Genomic DNA, 17188 nt, shown 5'->3' with positions numbered 1-17188 from the left:
CTTTTAGTGGACACATCGCTCCAAAATGCAATGAGAGAGAGACGAGACTTGGATGCGTATGTTATTAATTACTATTATTATTTTCTTGAGGTCAGTATTTGGCACAATAATTGCACTTTAAAAACCTGAATTGGAGAGCAATTGGTTAATTGGTTTAGTTGTTTAGACTTTCAGCTGCACTCGTCTAATGAAAAATTATTAATACTTTAAAATAAAAATTATAGTCAATTTTTAATTTTTGATACTATCTAATAGCATCTAAATATTAATATTAAGTAATTATATAATATATTTAAATATTTATATAATAATAAAATTATATTTTATAGTAAAGTAATAAATATGTAAAAAAAAAAATTTTAAATTCTAAATTTAAAGAAACTAGTATTTTTAAAATAAACAATTCTAATGATATCAAGCACAAAATTAATCTAACTTTTGGTGTTATAATTTATATTTTTTTAATTTTTTAATAATTATATATATATATATATATAATAATCAATTGAGTCGGTTTTATCCGATTTACCAGTTTAATTAGATTCAATTCCATTCAAACTATTACATTCTAATTTTTAAAATTGAAGACTTAGTCCGAATTATAAATTTAGAATTCATCAACAATTATTTTTTAATTTATTTTCATCACTTAGATTAAATATAAAACCTTAAAATAAAAAATAATGTTATTTATTAAAAATACAATATTGTAAAATCTTCACTCTTAATTAGAATTAAGATTTAAGAAAATGAGATATTTTAAAAAACAATAAATTTTTTAAAATAGATAGATCTAGACAGGTTGTTAAGTTATAAATTTTCAATTTATAATTTATGAATTTTTTCATTTAATATCTCTCAATTCAATTAGTGTCTTACTTAAAAGAGAAAAAAAAAAAAAAAAAGGACAAGAAAAAATAAAAAAAAGCTATTTTTTTATTTTTTATTAAAAAAAAAAAAAAGAAGAAAAAGTAAAAGGAATTTTACTTTCCACAGTCTTAGTTATTTTTGTTTTCGGATGAAACTGGGAGAAAAAGGTTAAAAGAAAATATAAGAGAATTAAAGAATGAACTCCTCCGTTGTTTTTCATCCATCCGAATTACAAGGATGAAAGTAAAAGAATCTTTGCATCTTATTCTTTTGTGTTTGATTGGTGGGAAAGAGAAAGGATGTTGGAGTACGAAAGAAAGGAGAAGAAGAATACTTCATCACCCTTGTTTGGTTGAAAGTAAATAGATGATATCACTCCACCTTGTTTGAGGGCTTACTGTTTTTCCATAAAGTTACTATTATAATAAATAAACAAATAGGATTGTAAGATTAGTTATTATAGAGCAAGAAGGGTGTATAATAAATTTAAGAAATGGTGGTTTATCTCTCTCCGCTCCCTTTAAAGCCAACCAAATCAAAGGACAGCAAGTATTTCATCCTTTCAACTTCCATTCCCACCGACATACTTCTTTCCATCCTCCCAAACCAAACATGGCATTAAGTTTTTCTTACTTTTCTTTCTTCTATATACATGCGAGAATCTGATTCTTTTAACAGCAGCTTAACCCTTTCTTTTTCTTTGATTGCTTTCCCACAAATACTCATTATTAAAATTTAATACCCTCCTTTAAATTCAAATAATTAGGTTTCTTTATAGCTTCAATTCCTATTATATATAAAATGTAGCAAAAACTAAAAAACCCCATAACCTCTGCATCTTAGCAGCGGCGTGTTTTTGTCATGTAATGCACATCTTCACGAGGTCTTGCCAGGGTTTTCTTTTTCTTTGCCTTTTGATTTCCATCTTTTCAAATATTGCCGCTTTTTCCCTTTTAGCCTATTATTTTTAACTCTCTTCTATAGTAATATTATTATCACCGACCTTTATTATCGTTGAGAGCTGTAAGTCTGTAAAAGCCTCTTTCTTTTGTCAAAAACTGTAAATGGCTTCTTCTATTATAACACTTAGATTTCACTTTTAAAGCCGTTTTTTTTTTCTTCTTTGTGTAAAGTTTCCTGTTTTCTCTCTATTCTTAGGGAGAGTTGCAAAAAGAACCAAAATAATGGGCAGAGCTACGAGATGGTTAAAGGGTTTATTTGGGATAAGGAACAACTCTAGTAGTAGTAATAAGGACAATTTTGATCGGAAGGATAAGAATCGGTGCAGTTCAGGTAGAGACTCAAGTGGGTTATGTCATAATCCAGCTACAATACCACCAAATATATCTCCAGCAGAAGCTGCTTGGCTGAGGTCATTCTACAATGAGACTGAGAAAGAACAGAGCAAACATGCGATAGCTGTGGCTGCAGCTACAGCAGCGGCAGCTGATGCAGCAGTTGCTGCAGCTCAGGCTGCTGTAGCCGTTGTGAGACTCACTAGCAATGGTAGAGGCACCATGTTTGGGGGTGGACAAGAAAGATGGGCTGCTATAAAGATTCAGACTGTTTTTAGAGGCTATTTGGTGAGTTAATTTTTTGTTCCTCAATTGTTTGAACTTGAAACATTTTGAGGAACATGTATTTTCTTGATGGTGTTTTGCTCAATTGTGTTTATATTTTTAGTGCTAGCATTTTCTTAAATTCTTGAAATGAAACAGGCAAGAAAAGCATTGAGAGCATTGAAAGGATTGGTGAAGTTACAAGCACATTTTAGAGGATACTTGGTAAGAAAACAAGCAACTGCAACTCTCCATAGCATGCAAGCACTTATTAGAGCACAAGCTACAGTTCGTTCCCAAAGAGCAAGAAACCTCATCAAAACTGAAAACAGATTCGAGATTCGAGCACGAAAATCCATGGTAAAGTAAAAAAGAGAAAAAGGATAGGCTCGAAGTCCAAAATTCGTTTTCTAAATTTCAATTTTTCTCTCTGTGGCAATTATAAATTCACACTGCTCATAAATGCATATCCATTCTTGAATTTAATTTTTCGCAGGAGAGATTTGATGAAACAAGAAGTGAACATACAGCTTCAGTTCACAGCAGAAGGCTATCAAGTTCACTAGATGCCACATTTGTAAACCCAATTGATGAAAGTCCAAAAATAGTGGAGGTTGATACTGGAGGATGTAGACCAAAATCAAGATCTCGAAGAACTAACACTTCAGTCTCAGATTTTAGTGATGACCCATTTTACCAAACTCTTTCCTCTCCACTTCCATCAAGATTTCCTCCTCGTTTATCGATGCTCGATACAAGGAATTTTCAAGATTCAGATTGGGGTTTAACAGGCGATGAATGTAGGTTCTCTACTGCACAAAGCACCCCTCGCTTTGGGGGGTCTAATAATCCTCCTCTTACTCCTGCTAAGAGTGTTTGTGAAGATAATTTCTTCAGGCAGTATGGAAATTGCCCTAATTATATGGCTAATACTAAATCTTTCAAAGCTAAAGTGAGGTCTTACAGTGCTCCAAAACAGAGGCCTGATCCTGGGCCAAAAAAGAGACTCTCACTTAATGAGTTGATGGAATCAAGGAATAGTATTAGTGGTGTTAGAATGCAGAGATCGTGTTCTCAAGTTCAAGATGCTATTAACTTCAAGAATGCTGTTTTAGGCAAGCTTGATAGATGCACAGATCAGTTTGCTAGAGAACCAGAAAGGAATTACTTGCGGAGAAGGTGGTGAGATCAATCGTATGTTTACAAGTAGTTGGTGTCTTTGGTTTTTTCTTGAATGCCCAAGTTGAGGAAAAGAATAGGGATAATTAATATTTAATGGAATAGAACAAGATTGTGTGTAGAATTATATGCCAAGAATTGTTAGAATTTTCTTACTGTATGTGATTCAAGGATTGCTGTTCTCTAGTCATGGAATCAGCCCTTCATCAATGAAAATCCAATTGTAGAATTTAATGTCTCTAATGCATTGTGATTGCTTGGAATATTTATGTTCTTGAAATAATTATTGGTTCATTTATTGTAAATGATAGAAATCCAGTTCCAGTGGCTTGACAAGCTTCAATTGGAATGGCATGTAACAGGTGGAATAATGAGTACTGGGCTGGGGACACAAAGCAAGGCAGTAACTGATGGAGGATATGGTAATTCTTAATTCATCAATAAACCCACTTGGCTGTCATACTTTCCCCTAATCCTTTATCTGTACTTTTACTTTCTGATTTCTTTTGGTATACAATTATAATTTCATGGTTTTAAAAAAAAAACATTTTCTTTCTTTTTTACTTAGTTCTAGTACATCATCCAACGTCAATACTCTCTGATTAACATAATTTCAATATTGAACCAGCATGTTTTTACAAACTCAAAATTATCGAATAAACAATTATGCAAAAATTAGCAGCCTCCCAAGTCAAGTTAATATTATAATTAAGACAATATCAGAAGTTATTTTCATGTTGGTAAGGAAAAAGGTACATATAAGCCCTTTGAGTTTTATACTAAACAGGCTATCAAACCCGACTTTACATTAGTAATTACAGTCAATTTTTTTTTCATATTTAATATTTAATTTATTAATAATTTTTTGAGAAATTAATTTGATTTTTATAGATAATTAAATTTAAGAAATTAATAATTCTAATATTTTAGTTTATTATATATATTAATTATAAAAATGTTGACTATATTATTTAAGTAATCCAATCATCATCATGTATAATGAGCGGCATTGTAATAACTTCAAATGACCGGCGTTGAGTGCCGATTGCCAGTAAAAACGGAGGAGAGAAGACAATAATTTCAAGATTTTGATTTTGGACAATTAAAGAAATATTTCAAATAAGTGAGACTATATTTGAATAGTTTATAATGAAGCGAACCAATTTAAAAATAAAAATCGACTGTCAATTTTACCATAAAATATAGAATAAAATTTTTTAATGCTTAAATTTATATTTTTATAATTTATGCATATTATTCAGAATATTACATTAACATTTTTTGGTCTCATTCAAAATAAGCTCAAAGTTTAAATTTAATTGAACTATTTAAGAATTTCTACGACTTAAATGAGATAATATAATGTGTAAGGTTGATTCTATTTTGGCATGAGCATTAAGATTGGATAGTTAATTATAGTGGAGTTTAGGAGTTAAAAGAAGTGGAAATGTAGTTAGTATATTAATTAATAAATTACTGAAATAATTTCATCTTATAAAAATAGTTATTGAAAATTTGATAAAAGTTGTTTAGTAAAATTCGGCATTTTATATATATAGAAAAGGAAATTCAAAAACTTATTCATTTTTTGTTTTGAAAAGCAGAGAGGATAATAATTACCCAATTTGTAGGGCGCAGGGTGAATATGTGTACTTTGTGGGACAGTCACCATCAAGTCCTCAATTGAATGTTGACATTGTTCTTATTAAAATCTTTTTTTTGCTAATAATGATTAGCTTTTTGATTTGACTCCTGCCTAAGGATTCTCTTTAGAGAGTTTATAATTTATTAAAAAAAATAAAATACTCCACTTGCTCTTTTCTCCTTAATCTTTTTTACCATTAAAAAGAGTTTTTTTTAGTTTTTCCTTTTTAAAAAATAAAAATAAAATCTGCACTGCTTTTAAGTTGAACATTTCGTGAAGCGTGTTGATAAGAAAGTCTTTCCAAAGTTGGTTCAATTTGGAAGCAAACATTCATTCTTGTGCACTTTCTTGAATGCACGACGATTTTCCTTCAAAATCAAATTAAGAGTTTTAATGATTCCATTAAAAAGTATTACCTCCATTCTATATTAATTAACTTTTTATAATACTTTTTTAATTTATTTAATAAATTTAATTATTTATATATATATAATTAAATAATTTTTTAAATAAAAAATTTTAGTTTATATATTTTTAAACAACATCGAAAATATACTCATTTGACTTTTTTTTTTTGTACTACACGATAATTGAAAAATTATTCAATAGGCTGTATTCTAAAGAAAAAATAACTAAATTATCTTTTTTTATGCAAACATTCAAATTAAATGTCTTACTTTTAATAAAGATAAAACTAAAAGAAAGAAATAAAGTCTTATTAAAATTGTAAAGCAATAGATATTTTGAAAGAAAATAATTTATTTATGTATTTTCCATTAAAGAGTCTGGCAACAACAAAATTGAACCTAGCCAAAGTTTGAAGGTTAGACCAGGCCTGCTGCTCTATTGTGAAGGCTAATGTTTAGGTTAACATGATAGGTCTGGTTAGATGGGACAGTCCCTCGTCCCTGCCTCTCTAGAATAGCCGCACAGCGTTCAGTATTGCCCTTTACTTTTTTCTTTTTTATATTTTTTTATTCTTAATTAATTAGAAGTCTAGCTGCCTGTGGAACATAAATTTATTGTAATTTGTGATAAGTGTGCAATTCTTTAGAATTAAACAACAGGATTTGAAATTTGTCTGCTTTAATTCAAATATGCTATGAAAAACAAAGAGAGAACTAAAATAAATGCTTAATTTGAAGACGGAATTTAGAAGCTTAGTTATTATTAAAAGCAACTAATTAAGAGGTGTTTCCAGGAGAAAACTAACCCCTTATTTAGTTCTCCTTTTCATTACAGCTACTCTAGTTTATCACAGGCTTTCCCAGGAAATCCATAACCCATCTAACCCACAAGAAACTAGAAACAAAGCAGAAAGGCTGAATATTGAAAAGCACACAAGGAAACTGAATCCCTTGGAGTTTATTTCACTGTTAGAAGATGGTGGATTTGCATGCGCATAGCAGAACTGTTGCCCATCCAATCCACATATCCTTGGACCAATAACTTCATTTTGGAGGCACTGCAGTCTCCACAGGGCCGGCTTGTCTCTGGAGCTGGCCAACGGAAAGAGAATTAATCGATCCCTTTTCATGTCTAGAGAGGGAAAAATGATGACAGAAAATTCATATATGTAGATACCTGAAAATAGGGCTCAAGCTTCCTCTTCAGGGTGTCATACTCCACTTTCAACCCTTGAAAGGAGGCCTTGGCGCTGTTTAAAAACCAGGTCATTATTGTCCCAATTTATACAGACGTTTCTCTCAATTTATGGTTATAACAAATTGAAGCAGAGAACAATATGAATATGAATATATATATACCCTTCCAAGTTATTTTCCTTCAAATTGTTCAGCATTGGAATAACTTGCTCCTTAATTCTTATAGCACCAATGCTGCAAAAATTGCAATCCTTTTAAATAAGAAAAATAAAATAAAATTGTATATGACTGATCTATGCATGTACATACATAAAAATATATACCTGGCGCTATTAACTTTTATTTGATTTAGCATTTTGTTAATTCCAATGAAATTAACGGGGCATTTCTCTCTGCTTATATATAAAAAATTTAAGAAAATTATTAGTCATTAATCATTGTTGTTTTTCCATCTTTATGAAGTTATTTTATAAATTAAGAAAACATAAATTTTTGAGTTATGATCTATGCTTACAGATTAGTCTCCATTGTAGCTAGCATTTTCGTTGACTCCCTGAAAAACAAAGTTATTATTTCCTCCACAAAGTTTGGATTATCAGGGCCTTCAAGTTGTTCCAGCTGAGCAAAGTAGTGCGAGTCCAGAGTTCCCTGCATTAATAAACGATTATGCAGTTTTGCAATCTACTACAGTACTAAAAGTTATTCTTATTTTACGTTCTTAGAAAATAATGTTATTCTGAACTAGTTTTTTAGATATCGTATATGTTCAGTGCTACACTAAGTGAAAGATTTAAACAGAAAACGTAGAATATCTACTATTAAAATATATTTGAAACAGATTGTATATGTAATAAAAAGAATGTTAGGAAGAATATTTCTATTAAAAGGAAAGGAGAGAAACCTCATCAAAGAAGGATTGCCTCATCTTGGCAATCTGTTCCCGCAAGAGATTGTCCATTCCGGAATAAGGACACCAAAAAATGAGATTTTTCAGAGCAATGGTTGCTCGACTAAGATTTGAAAGGAGAGATTGAAGAGTTGGATGCAAGAATGGCAAACCAGGTAGAGATTATATATAGCTCAAAAAGGTAATTAAGTAATACATTTTTTAGCATGCATTAACTATTTCTGACAAAGAAGGATTACAATTCTATATCCGAGAAACTATTCGATACGACCGGACCTATTAGTTTTCATTATGTTAATTAGTTGAAATGAAACACGTGACACAATCATAACTGTGATAAAATAATAAAAAAGATAATAATATAAAATAAAATTTTATAAAACAAATAATAACACGTGGATAAATCAGTTATCGTTAATTCACTGATTACAATAAGTAAATCTTATTATTGAAACATCAGAATTTTTCCTGATGATAACTTTTGTCAAAGTAATCAGATTTTACATATTATGTTTAGATCCTAAATTAATGTATGGAGATTCTTGAGCTTTTTTTCAACGACCGACAAATTTGTTAGTCATAGATTTTAAGCTTTTCTTTTAAAATGAAAAAAAACCGACGCCGTTATTTTTCAAAGAAAAATTATTATATAGACTTGTGTATTTTCTATCTATACACTGAACTGATAGATGATTAATATGTATAAAACACTTATACATCTATATTTTTCTTTCATTAGTTGTAATGTATACATCAAGTCCTTTTTAAAACTTTCTCATTCATTGTATCTCCATGGGTAATTTTGCCTTATTTGAGTAATATCTTTTAATTTTCCTTCATTCCACTTTCTCTAATAATTAATATTTATTTGTGTATATTATAATTTCTCCTAAACATACATGATTTTATGATGCAACTAATACTTTCACATATATTACAGAAAAAAAAAAAAACAGCTCATCTCATCTTGGTCAAGATGGATAAAAGTTTATTAGTTTAAATTAGCTCTATTTGAATATTGTTGAAGGATGTAAGAGTTATCCTACATCGGATATACAAAAGAATATGAAAGAGTTTATAATGTAAAAGAGTAATTACATTTACTTGACTTAAGTAGGAATAATAGTCGGGCAAGTATTTTTGAATACCCGACCCGACTGAATCCTAATAGGACGAATTCGGATAATAATAAATGGGTTTGAGATGAATTTGTAATTTAATTTTACTATCGTATTGGGTTTGGGTGAGATCGGCTTTGAATTTGAATCTACGGATACCTGTTATCTGAATCTAATTATGTTAAATTTTATTATATTATATTATATTTTTATTATTTAAAACATTATTTTAAATTTTACTAGATTTATGTTTGGATTGTATTAATAATATTGAATATTTAGATTTGATTAGTTTATATTTTGTATTTTTTTGTTTATATTAATTTTTGTTAATATATTTTAAATTTTAATTATTATAAATAGATATCCGAATATTTATATAAATAAATGGGATATCTGCTGCCTATTTAAATATTTCTAAATATATTTAATAATTATTTAATTTTAATAAATTTTAACCGAATTCGAATAGATGCAGGTACTTCTATTCGGGTTTGAAACGGATTCAGGTAACAAAGATAATTTTTTAAATGGATTTGAGATGGGTTTGAATATGTGTATTTTAATCAAGTTCGGATTCGGATATTCTTAACTGGACGGATACCCTACCCGTTGCCATTCCGAGACTTAGGCCCCGCTAATGATTAGACCGAAATTCAAATTGATTTATTATTGACTCATTTACATTCCTTTCATTTCTAATCTTTGAACCATGGATTTCAATGGTATCTGAACGTGAAAATTTTAGATTTATTTTTCCATTTGAGTTAGTCCGCTTCATATAATATTGTCAAGTGCAAGTTGTATTTGAGGAAGAATGTGGAAAAATATGAAAATTATACCTCATCGAGTATATAAAAAAATGTAAAAAAGAATTTATGATATAAAAAGAGAAACTCATTAACTTAACTTAAGTTATGCTAATGGTTAAATCCAAATTAAAATTGAATTGATTCATTCACATTCCTTTTATTTTTTATTTCTGACGACATGAATTTCTACAAAAATTAAGATTAAAGAATATAAAAGTCGCAAAAGAAATTTAAAAATTGAGAATAGCCTTGAAATTTCTGTAACTTATCCAATAAATCGAAAGTAACAAAGAACACGGGCCAGACAAGTTTTTTCCAAAACCTTATAATAGTGGAGGGAAGAACACGAAATACCGAAAGAAAAATCAAATGATAAACAGATACAAAATTAAGGGGAGAATTCATGGTAATGCTTAGCACAATACAAAAAATAAAATAATAAAACAAGAACTATCTTTCTTTTTTTCTCTTTTATATATTTTGTTTCATAGATACATATTATGCAACAACTTTTTCTCTTCTTTAAGTTAGTGTTTTTCCTAGGCCAAACAACTGCAAGTAAGTTTTATTTAGCCTTCTTGTAATAAAAACATAATACGACTGTCATGGAGCAGAAGTTGCTTGCCAGTCAGCTCCATGCAGGTCATGTGGCTGCAGGTTAGGAAACATCAGAAGGAACTTTAAAGTAGATCAATCCTGCATTTTATCATCTCTGACAAAATAAGATGAGAAACAATTGGAGTATTCCAGGGAAATTAGAGGAAAAGGAAATGGTTTACTCCCTTTTTTCACTGCCTCGCCTGGCGCTTTCTCTTGGGTTTTAGATCAACAACAATGACAGAAATGTTATCAGAACTGTCTCTGCCATAGGCTATTTCAGTGAGATTATCAGCCACAGCTTGCGCGGGAGAAATCTCATCAGATGACATTGTTCTGCGCCACCTTCTTAATAGCCGGCGAGCCACATCCCCAACCTCTTCATTTGTCATAACATCCCAAAGACCATCACTTGCCAAAACCAAGCATTCATCATCATCAGTTCTTGCCATGAAACTGATCTCAGGCACTGGGATTATCCATGGCCTCAAATACCGATCACCTAATATAAAGAGATGTGCTTGAGTGACAACTTATTGAATATTGTTCTTAGAACATGACTTTAAATGGTAAGATGTGCCCCTTAATTAGCATTCTAGATTGAACATGTTATAGGTTTCATTTCCATGAATTTCTAACGAAGAAACAAGCATGAAGACAATGACAAATAGGAAGATTACCCAGCCAAAAGATGAAAATTATAACATAATATGGAAGTGAATCCATTCAGTCTAATTGCGAGCTAACCTTCTGTAACTAACTATTTGCAAAAATGATTTTAAAGCAAAAGCAGCTAATAGGTTCTTCAATGCAGAAGTTGCACTGTATGACACTTTCTCTGTCTGTAAGAAAAAAGGAGTTCCACTTGAATGAGATGTTTAATAATGATCTTGTCAGACAATCGCAACCGGAGCAATCAGTCGGAGACAAGTTTTGCTGGCTTAACTATACTACAATATCTTAATATTTTGCTAAATCTTACGAATGATAAACTTTTCATACTTCTGAGTGGATTCTTGGTCCCTCCAACAGTAACTTTCGTCTGATCGGCCAGCTTGACTTTTTAAATTTGATTTAGCTTTCCAGTAGTAGCTAATGTAGCATATCATCCAAAATTATCAAAATTTATACTCACAGCTCATTGATTATAGCAAGCTATTCAAGTTATTAATTAATTAATTCTCTAGCATACTTAAAATCACGCAATATTAATCCTCTAGTCTAAAGTGCCCCGCAAATTAAAGTTGGCTATATGAATTAGCGTGCTAATTGAAAAAGGCAACTAGTATAACCAAGAGAATTGGAGAAAGAAGAAAACCTATGGCTCGCGACATGGCAAGGACCCCAAACACCCTAGCACCATTCCAGTTTATGACTTTCCCTCCCCCTCCTTCAATTCTCAAGAGTTCGTCTTGTCTATCTGGCTGTAAAATAAACAGCAATACCATCTTTATTATTGATCAAGTTAGACAAATAAATTCATAACATATACATGCAGCAACTGTCCAAAACAAATTGTTCGATTGACCTGTACCATGTTTTATTGACAACTTAAGGAATAGAAAGCAATAAAAAGGAATTTGACCTTCTGATCGACAGTTAAGGGGATTGTTCGAGTCCCACGGCAAAGAACTGCCCTTGAATCACCACAATTTGATGTAATAATTTGACAACCGGATAAAACCACCACAACTGCAGTGGAACCGACCATTTCTGGAGCCTCTTTCAAGACCTCATTATCAGCCCTCTTAAAACCACCAGTAAAAGCAGCTTCCCACTTTCTCTGCCATTCAGACCCATCAATTGTTTCACGATCCAATTCTTCTGCTATTACTTCATGCATTCTCGCTTTACAGTAGTTGGCAACCTAAGTAACCATCAGAAACAATACCATGACGGGTTTCAGTTGTTCTTGGCAGATTATCTGTGCATATAATGACAAACTTTTAACTCTTTTTTTTCTTTCCTACTTTGTCTTTGGAAAGTGAAGCTCATATGCAACAGGTTCGCCTCCAAAAACTGGGGAAATGTCTAGGAAGTCTTCATTTTGAAAAAAATAAAAGAAGGAATTTATTATGTGAATTATCACAATTATGAAATACCAAAATCCTAATTCAATGGCACTTTCTATGATCTTTTCTTGTTTACTTTATTTGCACAGACAGAGACATATATATATACATGCGTATATATCAACAGTAAAGAAAACACTTCATACAAATGATATATAGTACAATAAACTATTACATACTTTTATATTGTAACTCATGTAAACTTTGACGACCCAAAAATAATATATATAATAAATTAGATGAGGTCTGATCGCATAGATTAAACATGGGGTGAATTATCTATGTTCAAATCTTGTCCTTATAATTTGGGTCAGATTGGATCCGATGAAATTCTAAGCCCATAAATAAAACAGGTCTAGTAACATGGTCAGCATGGTGCGACAAGCACCTGATTGAAGTCAACCACCATATGCCATTTCCATACTGACAGGTTGTGTGCTAAAACTTTGATGTAGCCAAGAAAGATTAAAACTTGGAGCTGATTCCAGATCAAAACAGTTTAAAAAAATATATATTGATTATAGAATCATTTTTATCTAGAGTAAATTTATGTAGGTTTTACATACTCGCCATGGAAATGCAATGGATCCCATAATGTCGATTCAACATAAAGTAGTGAAACAAAGCAAGAGTGCCTAATTGCAGGTTGACAAATTGATGCAAGACAGGTGGGCATGACTTGTTGTGACCACTATAAAGATCCTGTTTTAGGTGACTTCGATTCATGATAACAAAGCAAAGCCTATCATAGTCTAAAAAGAAGAATAAAAAGGGACCAAGGAACCACCGTCCCTGTACAAACCCCTATACGTGGCGCACAAGCCGACACCTTTTGGTCCCACTTCCATTTGTTGCTTCTAACAAAGAAGGAATGACCCTTCATTACATACATCCCTGTGGCTCACACTCGTCCAACGATAACCCTACCTTTACGTACATTTCAAATTTTTACGTCTATAAAAATTTTATATTACATACTAACAAATTATATAGGATAAAAGGAAATAATTACAAGCGTATTCTTCTCTTAGAAAAATCAATAATAATTGAAAACGTAAGAGTGATGCGTCTGTGATGACGACACTGATGACGATAGTACTATGTTTGCAAGGTCCTCGCTAAATTAGGAGAAACTCGCCATTAATCCTAGAGATACAGACCACTCTAAGGAAGAATTGTGTTATTTTTTCCGTGTCAGAGCTTATTTGTTTCACATTAATCTAATGTGAAAAAGATTATTGCACTTGCATCGGAAATTAAATAATAATCTAATCCTAGATGGAAACAAATGCCCATCTAAGCTCCGTGATCGTCTGTTAGCAAATTCTCATGTTCTTTTGCAATTATGCTTCAGCAAAGAAAAACAATTTCAAATATAAATTACGATTTTTATCAAAAGATGATATTACCAATTGAAATTTATTTAAGAAAATATTAATCTAAAGGAAGATGAATAAACAAACCATATTATATGACGAAATACATTAATTTTACTTATTAGGGGTAATCAGAAATGGAAGAAAATGCAACTAAGTTCATTGATTAGTGAAGCGTAAAATTAGACAGTAGAATACCTGAGAGCCACCATGACCATCATAGACACCGAAAAAATGAATTGGAGAGATCTCAGCAGAAGTTCTTGAACCAGGAGCAATGCATCCACCCACGTGATAGCACGTGCGTGACACAAATCCCGGTATAACGGCAACGCTATCTTCCATCTCCCCCCGTCTCCCAATTACTGATGTGAATCCCCAACTTACACCTCTATTATTCTTCCCCACACACTTTTCCGTCACACTCATCGGCGCCACCATTAAAGTGGACAGCTCCTCCGTCGGGGAAGCCTCCGCATCCGTTGGAATTACTGCCGCCTCTGCTACCACAGCGGCTGGAATCTCTCCGGAGCTACCACTAGTTGTAGAGATGTATCCGGTGCTTGTAGCACTATGAGAATCTTCAGTGCTACTTAGTATTGATAATGATAAGCCAGAGCTTGTTGTTGATGCTAGCTCCATGTAAGGGAGTGAGTCGGCTCGTCTGAGTTGCTCTTCGTCATCCTCTGAAGGTTCCATTCAGTGTGATTAGTAAAAGGGCGAGAAGAGGGAAAAAGGAAAAAAAAGAAAAAGAAAAAAAGAAGCGGGGAGAGGAGCAAGGGATGAAACAAAACGAAGAAGAAGCACACAGATAAGAATGTGACACGTGTGAGTCTGATTACACACGCTTTTTTGTGTAGCAAAATAAAAATATAAGGCTGGAGGATTCACTGTGCAATGCGTGAGGTCGTACTCACTAGCTTTTTTCCAACTACGGAACCGCCACGTGTCCTTTCTTGACCTGGCGATGCCACGCTGTTAGACTTTTCGGTCAGGATAGGATAGTGAAGTATTATTGTATAGGGGGGTGCAGAATTCTCTGCTGGCATGAGCATACTTAAACGTCAGCTAATTCTTGATGTGATGACGTGACGGATGCTTATTTGGAGTGTAGGTTTAGACTGCAGACTTGTGAGCACTGGATTTAAAAGAGTCAGGGCAGTAGGAATCTGAGGTATGTGTCGGGTGGAGCCAATCAAATGGTACAGTGTTTTGATTACAGGCTACGTGGCAGGCTAGTATGATGTGGGACCGTAGTCGTTAGGTAGAATTTGACTTTTCATATAAAAAAGAGCTGATTTATGTTTGATTTGCTATAAGAAAACCTCTTGTAATTATTACTCAAGGAACCGATGAACTGCCACGTTGAAAAGCATTTTTATAATTAGAAATTAAAAGTGAGATCCAACGGTCGGAATTTGCCACGTCATTTGTTCAGACCTTGCAGTTTAAAAAAGGAAGAGATGGTAATGCACGAAAGTTTACTAAACTTATCATTCATCAAAAAGAAGCTAGAGCCTAGAGGACAATGGCCTTGTTACGTGGAGGCCAACGGAGACTACAAGGAATCATTTCATTTTTCCAATGGATTTAACATAGATTAATCGTTAGTATGAAATTGAAAATTGTTTAATTCGCGCGAAATTATGGACAATAATTACAAACATGATAACTATAACATAACAATCAAAATGCTAATGAATATCTAAATATGATTATATAACTTAGTACCAATGAAGAGCTCATAACTAATAGAATTTAAGGAGATTAATTAATAATTTGCACATTAATGCAAAATGTAATTTTAAGATAAATTATCAATAATTTATACATAAATAAAAAAGATTTGGCACAAAATCAATCTCCATCTATCTAGAAAAGAATGGAGTAGAAGAAGATATAGATTGACATCCGATTTATAATAGTTTTATATTTTTCAACTCTACAAAAAGATCTTCAACTAACATCAGTGGCAAGACACTTGTTAGATCAGCTCCATGCCTCTTTCATAACATGAATAAATAAATAAAGTGATTTATATTTTTACTATTTTATTCTCGAGTTTATAGGATTTTATTCAAACTCTAATCGTTTAGAACTCTCGACACTTATTTTCTTTCCCTTTTTAGTCAAATGTTCTATTCTAATGAGTTTCCATTAGTAAGCTTATTATATGATATTTTTTTTTAGTATATTTTTTAAATGGCATGTTCGAATTTGTTTTATTATTTGATAAAAAAAATACTTTTATTATTTTTTTTATATTTTATGAGTTACGAAAATATGGATAAATATGAATATAATAGACATGTGATAGATGGGCTCCGCCTCTGAATGTGTATGATGAAATCTTGCTAATTTAACACATGGACCTAAAATAGGGCCACACAAACGAGAGACACGTAGGCTGACTTGGAAAATTGGCTATAGAAAGAAAATCTGTCTTTTGCATTTGACATAATCATCGTTACGTGATTAATTTGGTAGCGACACTATTGTCCTCTTTACTTTTTCATCTAACCATATATCAACCCATATGTTTGAAACGCAGTAACCCTTTTAGATTCTTCTACTATGTATGTATATATATATATATATATATATATAACATTAATTTTTAAAATTTAAATTCTTTTTAATACATATATTTAAATTTTAAACCTATTATTTTATCTTGGCTTATATATTATTTCTCGCACATAAATTTAAATTTATTTATAGTTTTATAGTTTCTTAATAATTTATAAATTAATAAATTTTATTTTAATTAAATACTAATTAAACTTAAAATATAATATATTTTAATATTATATTAATTAATAAATAATTTTATAATCATATAATAATACTAATTTTATTTTAAAAATAGTCTATTAATTATATTTTAATATTATATTAACTAATTTTTAGTTATATAATAATTCTGATTTTAAAAATAACATATTAAATTATATTTTAAATAATAATAATAATTAATTTCTCAATTATATAATAAATCTTTAATCTTGAAAATAGTGAGATTAATTATAGGACTAATTTATATAATACTAAAATTAATTAATAAAATTTTTAAAATAAATTTTATACTATTGTGCTAATAAAATTTTAAAAATTAAAAATATTTAAAAATAGTTAATTTGCTATTATTCTTAAAATATTAAAATTAATGTTAAGAATTACAAATTTTATTAAATTGTATCTATCTATTTTATTTTATAATTAAAATAATAAGAACGGTCGCAAAATGCACAAATAAACGGCTAGTAGTATTAATATATCAGTTGAAACTCTATATAAGTGATTATCTAATATTATTATTTTATATTTCTATTTAAATTTTACCTTTCTCAGCACTAAAATATAAATTGAAAGGGAACAAAGAAAAAACGCAAAACAAAAGTACACAGCTTAATCATTTATCGAATTGGCTAGTATTTTATTATTTTCAT

The 17188-nt window shown here is 30.8% G+C and overlaps 3 protein-coding genes across 5 annotated transcripts; 1 reads left to right on the top strand and 2 right to left on the bottom strand.

Moving 5' to 3' along the window:
* Window positions 1-1418: 1418 nt before the first annotated feature.
* LOC8265999 (protein IQ-domain 26) lies at window positions 1419-3837 on the top strand. Its single transcript, XM_002514178.4, has 3 exons — window positions 1419-2453; window positions 2589-2789; window positions 2926-3837. Exons 1-3 carry the CDS (start codon window positions 2055-2057, stop codon window positions 3613-3615), a joined length of 1290 nt encoding a protein of 429 aa, XP_002514224.3. The 5' UTR covers window positions 1419-2054; the 3' UTR covers window positions 3616-3837.
* A 2534-nt stretch (window positions 3838-6371) lies between these two features.
* On the bottom strand, window positions 6372-7897 carry LOC8266000 (pseudo histidine-containing phosphotransfer protein 2). Of its 3 annotated transcripts, none has more exons than XM_015716205.3 (6): window positions 7759-7897; window positions 7372-7505; window positions 7181-7252; window positions 7020-7091; window positions 6838-6910; window positions 6372-6752 (listed from the first exon to the last, which is right to left on the bottom strand). In XM_015716205.3, the coding sequence occupies exons 1-6, from the start codon at window positions 7813-7815 to the stop codon at window positions 6705-6707; spliced, it is 456 nt and encodes a 151-aa protein (XP_015571691.2). In that variant the 5' UTR covers window positions 7816-7897; the 3' UTR covers window positions 6372-6704. The 3 variants fall into 3 exon arrangements, with proteins under 3 accessions (XP_015571691.2, XP_002514225.2, XP_015571692.1); XM_002514179.4 differs by having other exon boundaries at window positions 7181-7249; XM_015716206.2 differs by lacking the exon at window positions 7181-7252.
* Window positions 7898-10045: 2148 nt separating this feature from the next.
* Window positions 10046-14671, bottom strand: LOC8268292 (probable protein phosphatase 2C 6). Its single transcript, XM_002514180.4, has 4 exons — window positions 13938-14671; window positions 11877-12158; window positions 11610-11715; window positions 10046-10793 (listed from the first exon to the last, which is right to left on the bottom strand). Exons 1-4 carry the CDS (start codon window positions 14436-14438, stop codon window positions 10483-10485), a joined length of 1200 nt encoding a protein of 399 aa, XP_002514226.2. The 5' UTR covers window positions 14439-14671; the 3' UTR covers window positions 10046-10482.
* Window positions 14672-17188: the final 2517 nt, after the last annotated feature.

This window comes from Ricinus communis, chromosome 3 (genome assembly GCF_019578655.1).
Source record: "Ricinus communis isolate WT05 ecotype wild-type chromosome 3, ASM1957865v1, whole genome shotgun sequence".
NCBI classification, from domain to species: Eukaryota; Viridiplantae; Streptophyta; class Magnoliopsida; order Malpighiales; family Euphorbiaceae; genus Ricinus; species Ricinus communis.
The sequence above is the reverse complement of the archived record's forward strand: the minus strand, read 5'-3'. Positions and strand labels throughout refer to the sequence as shown.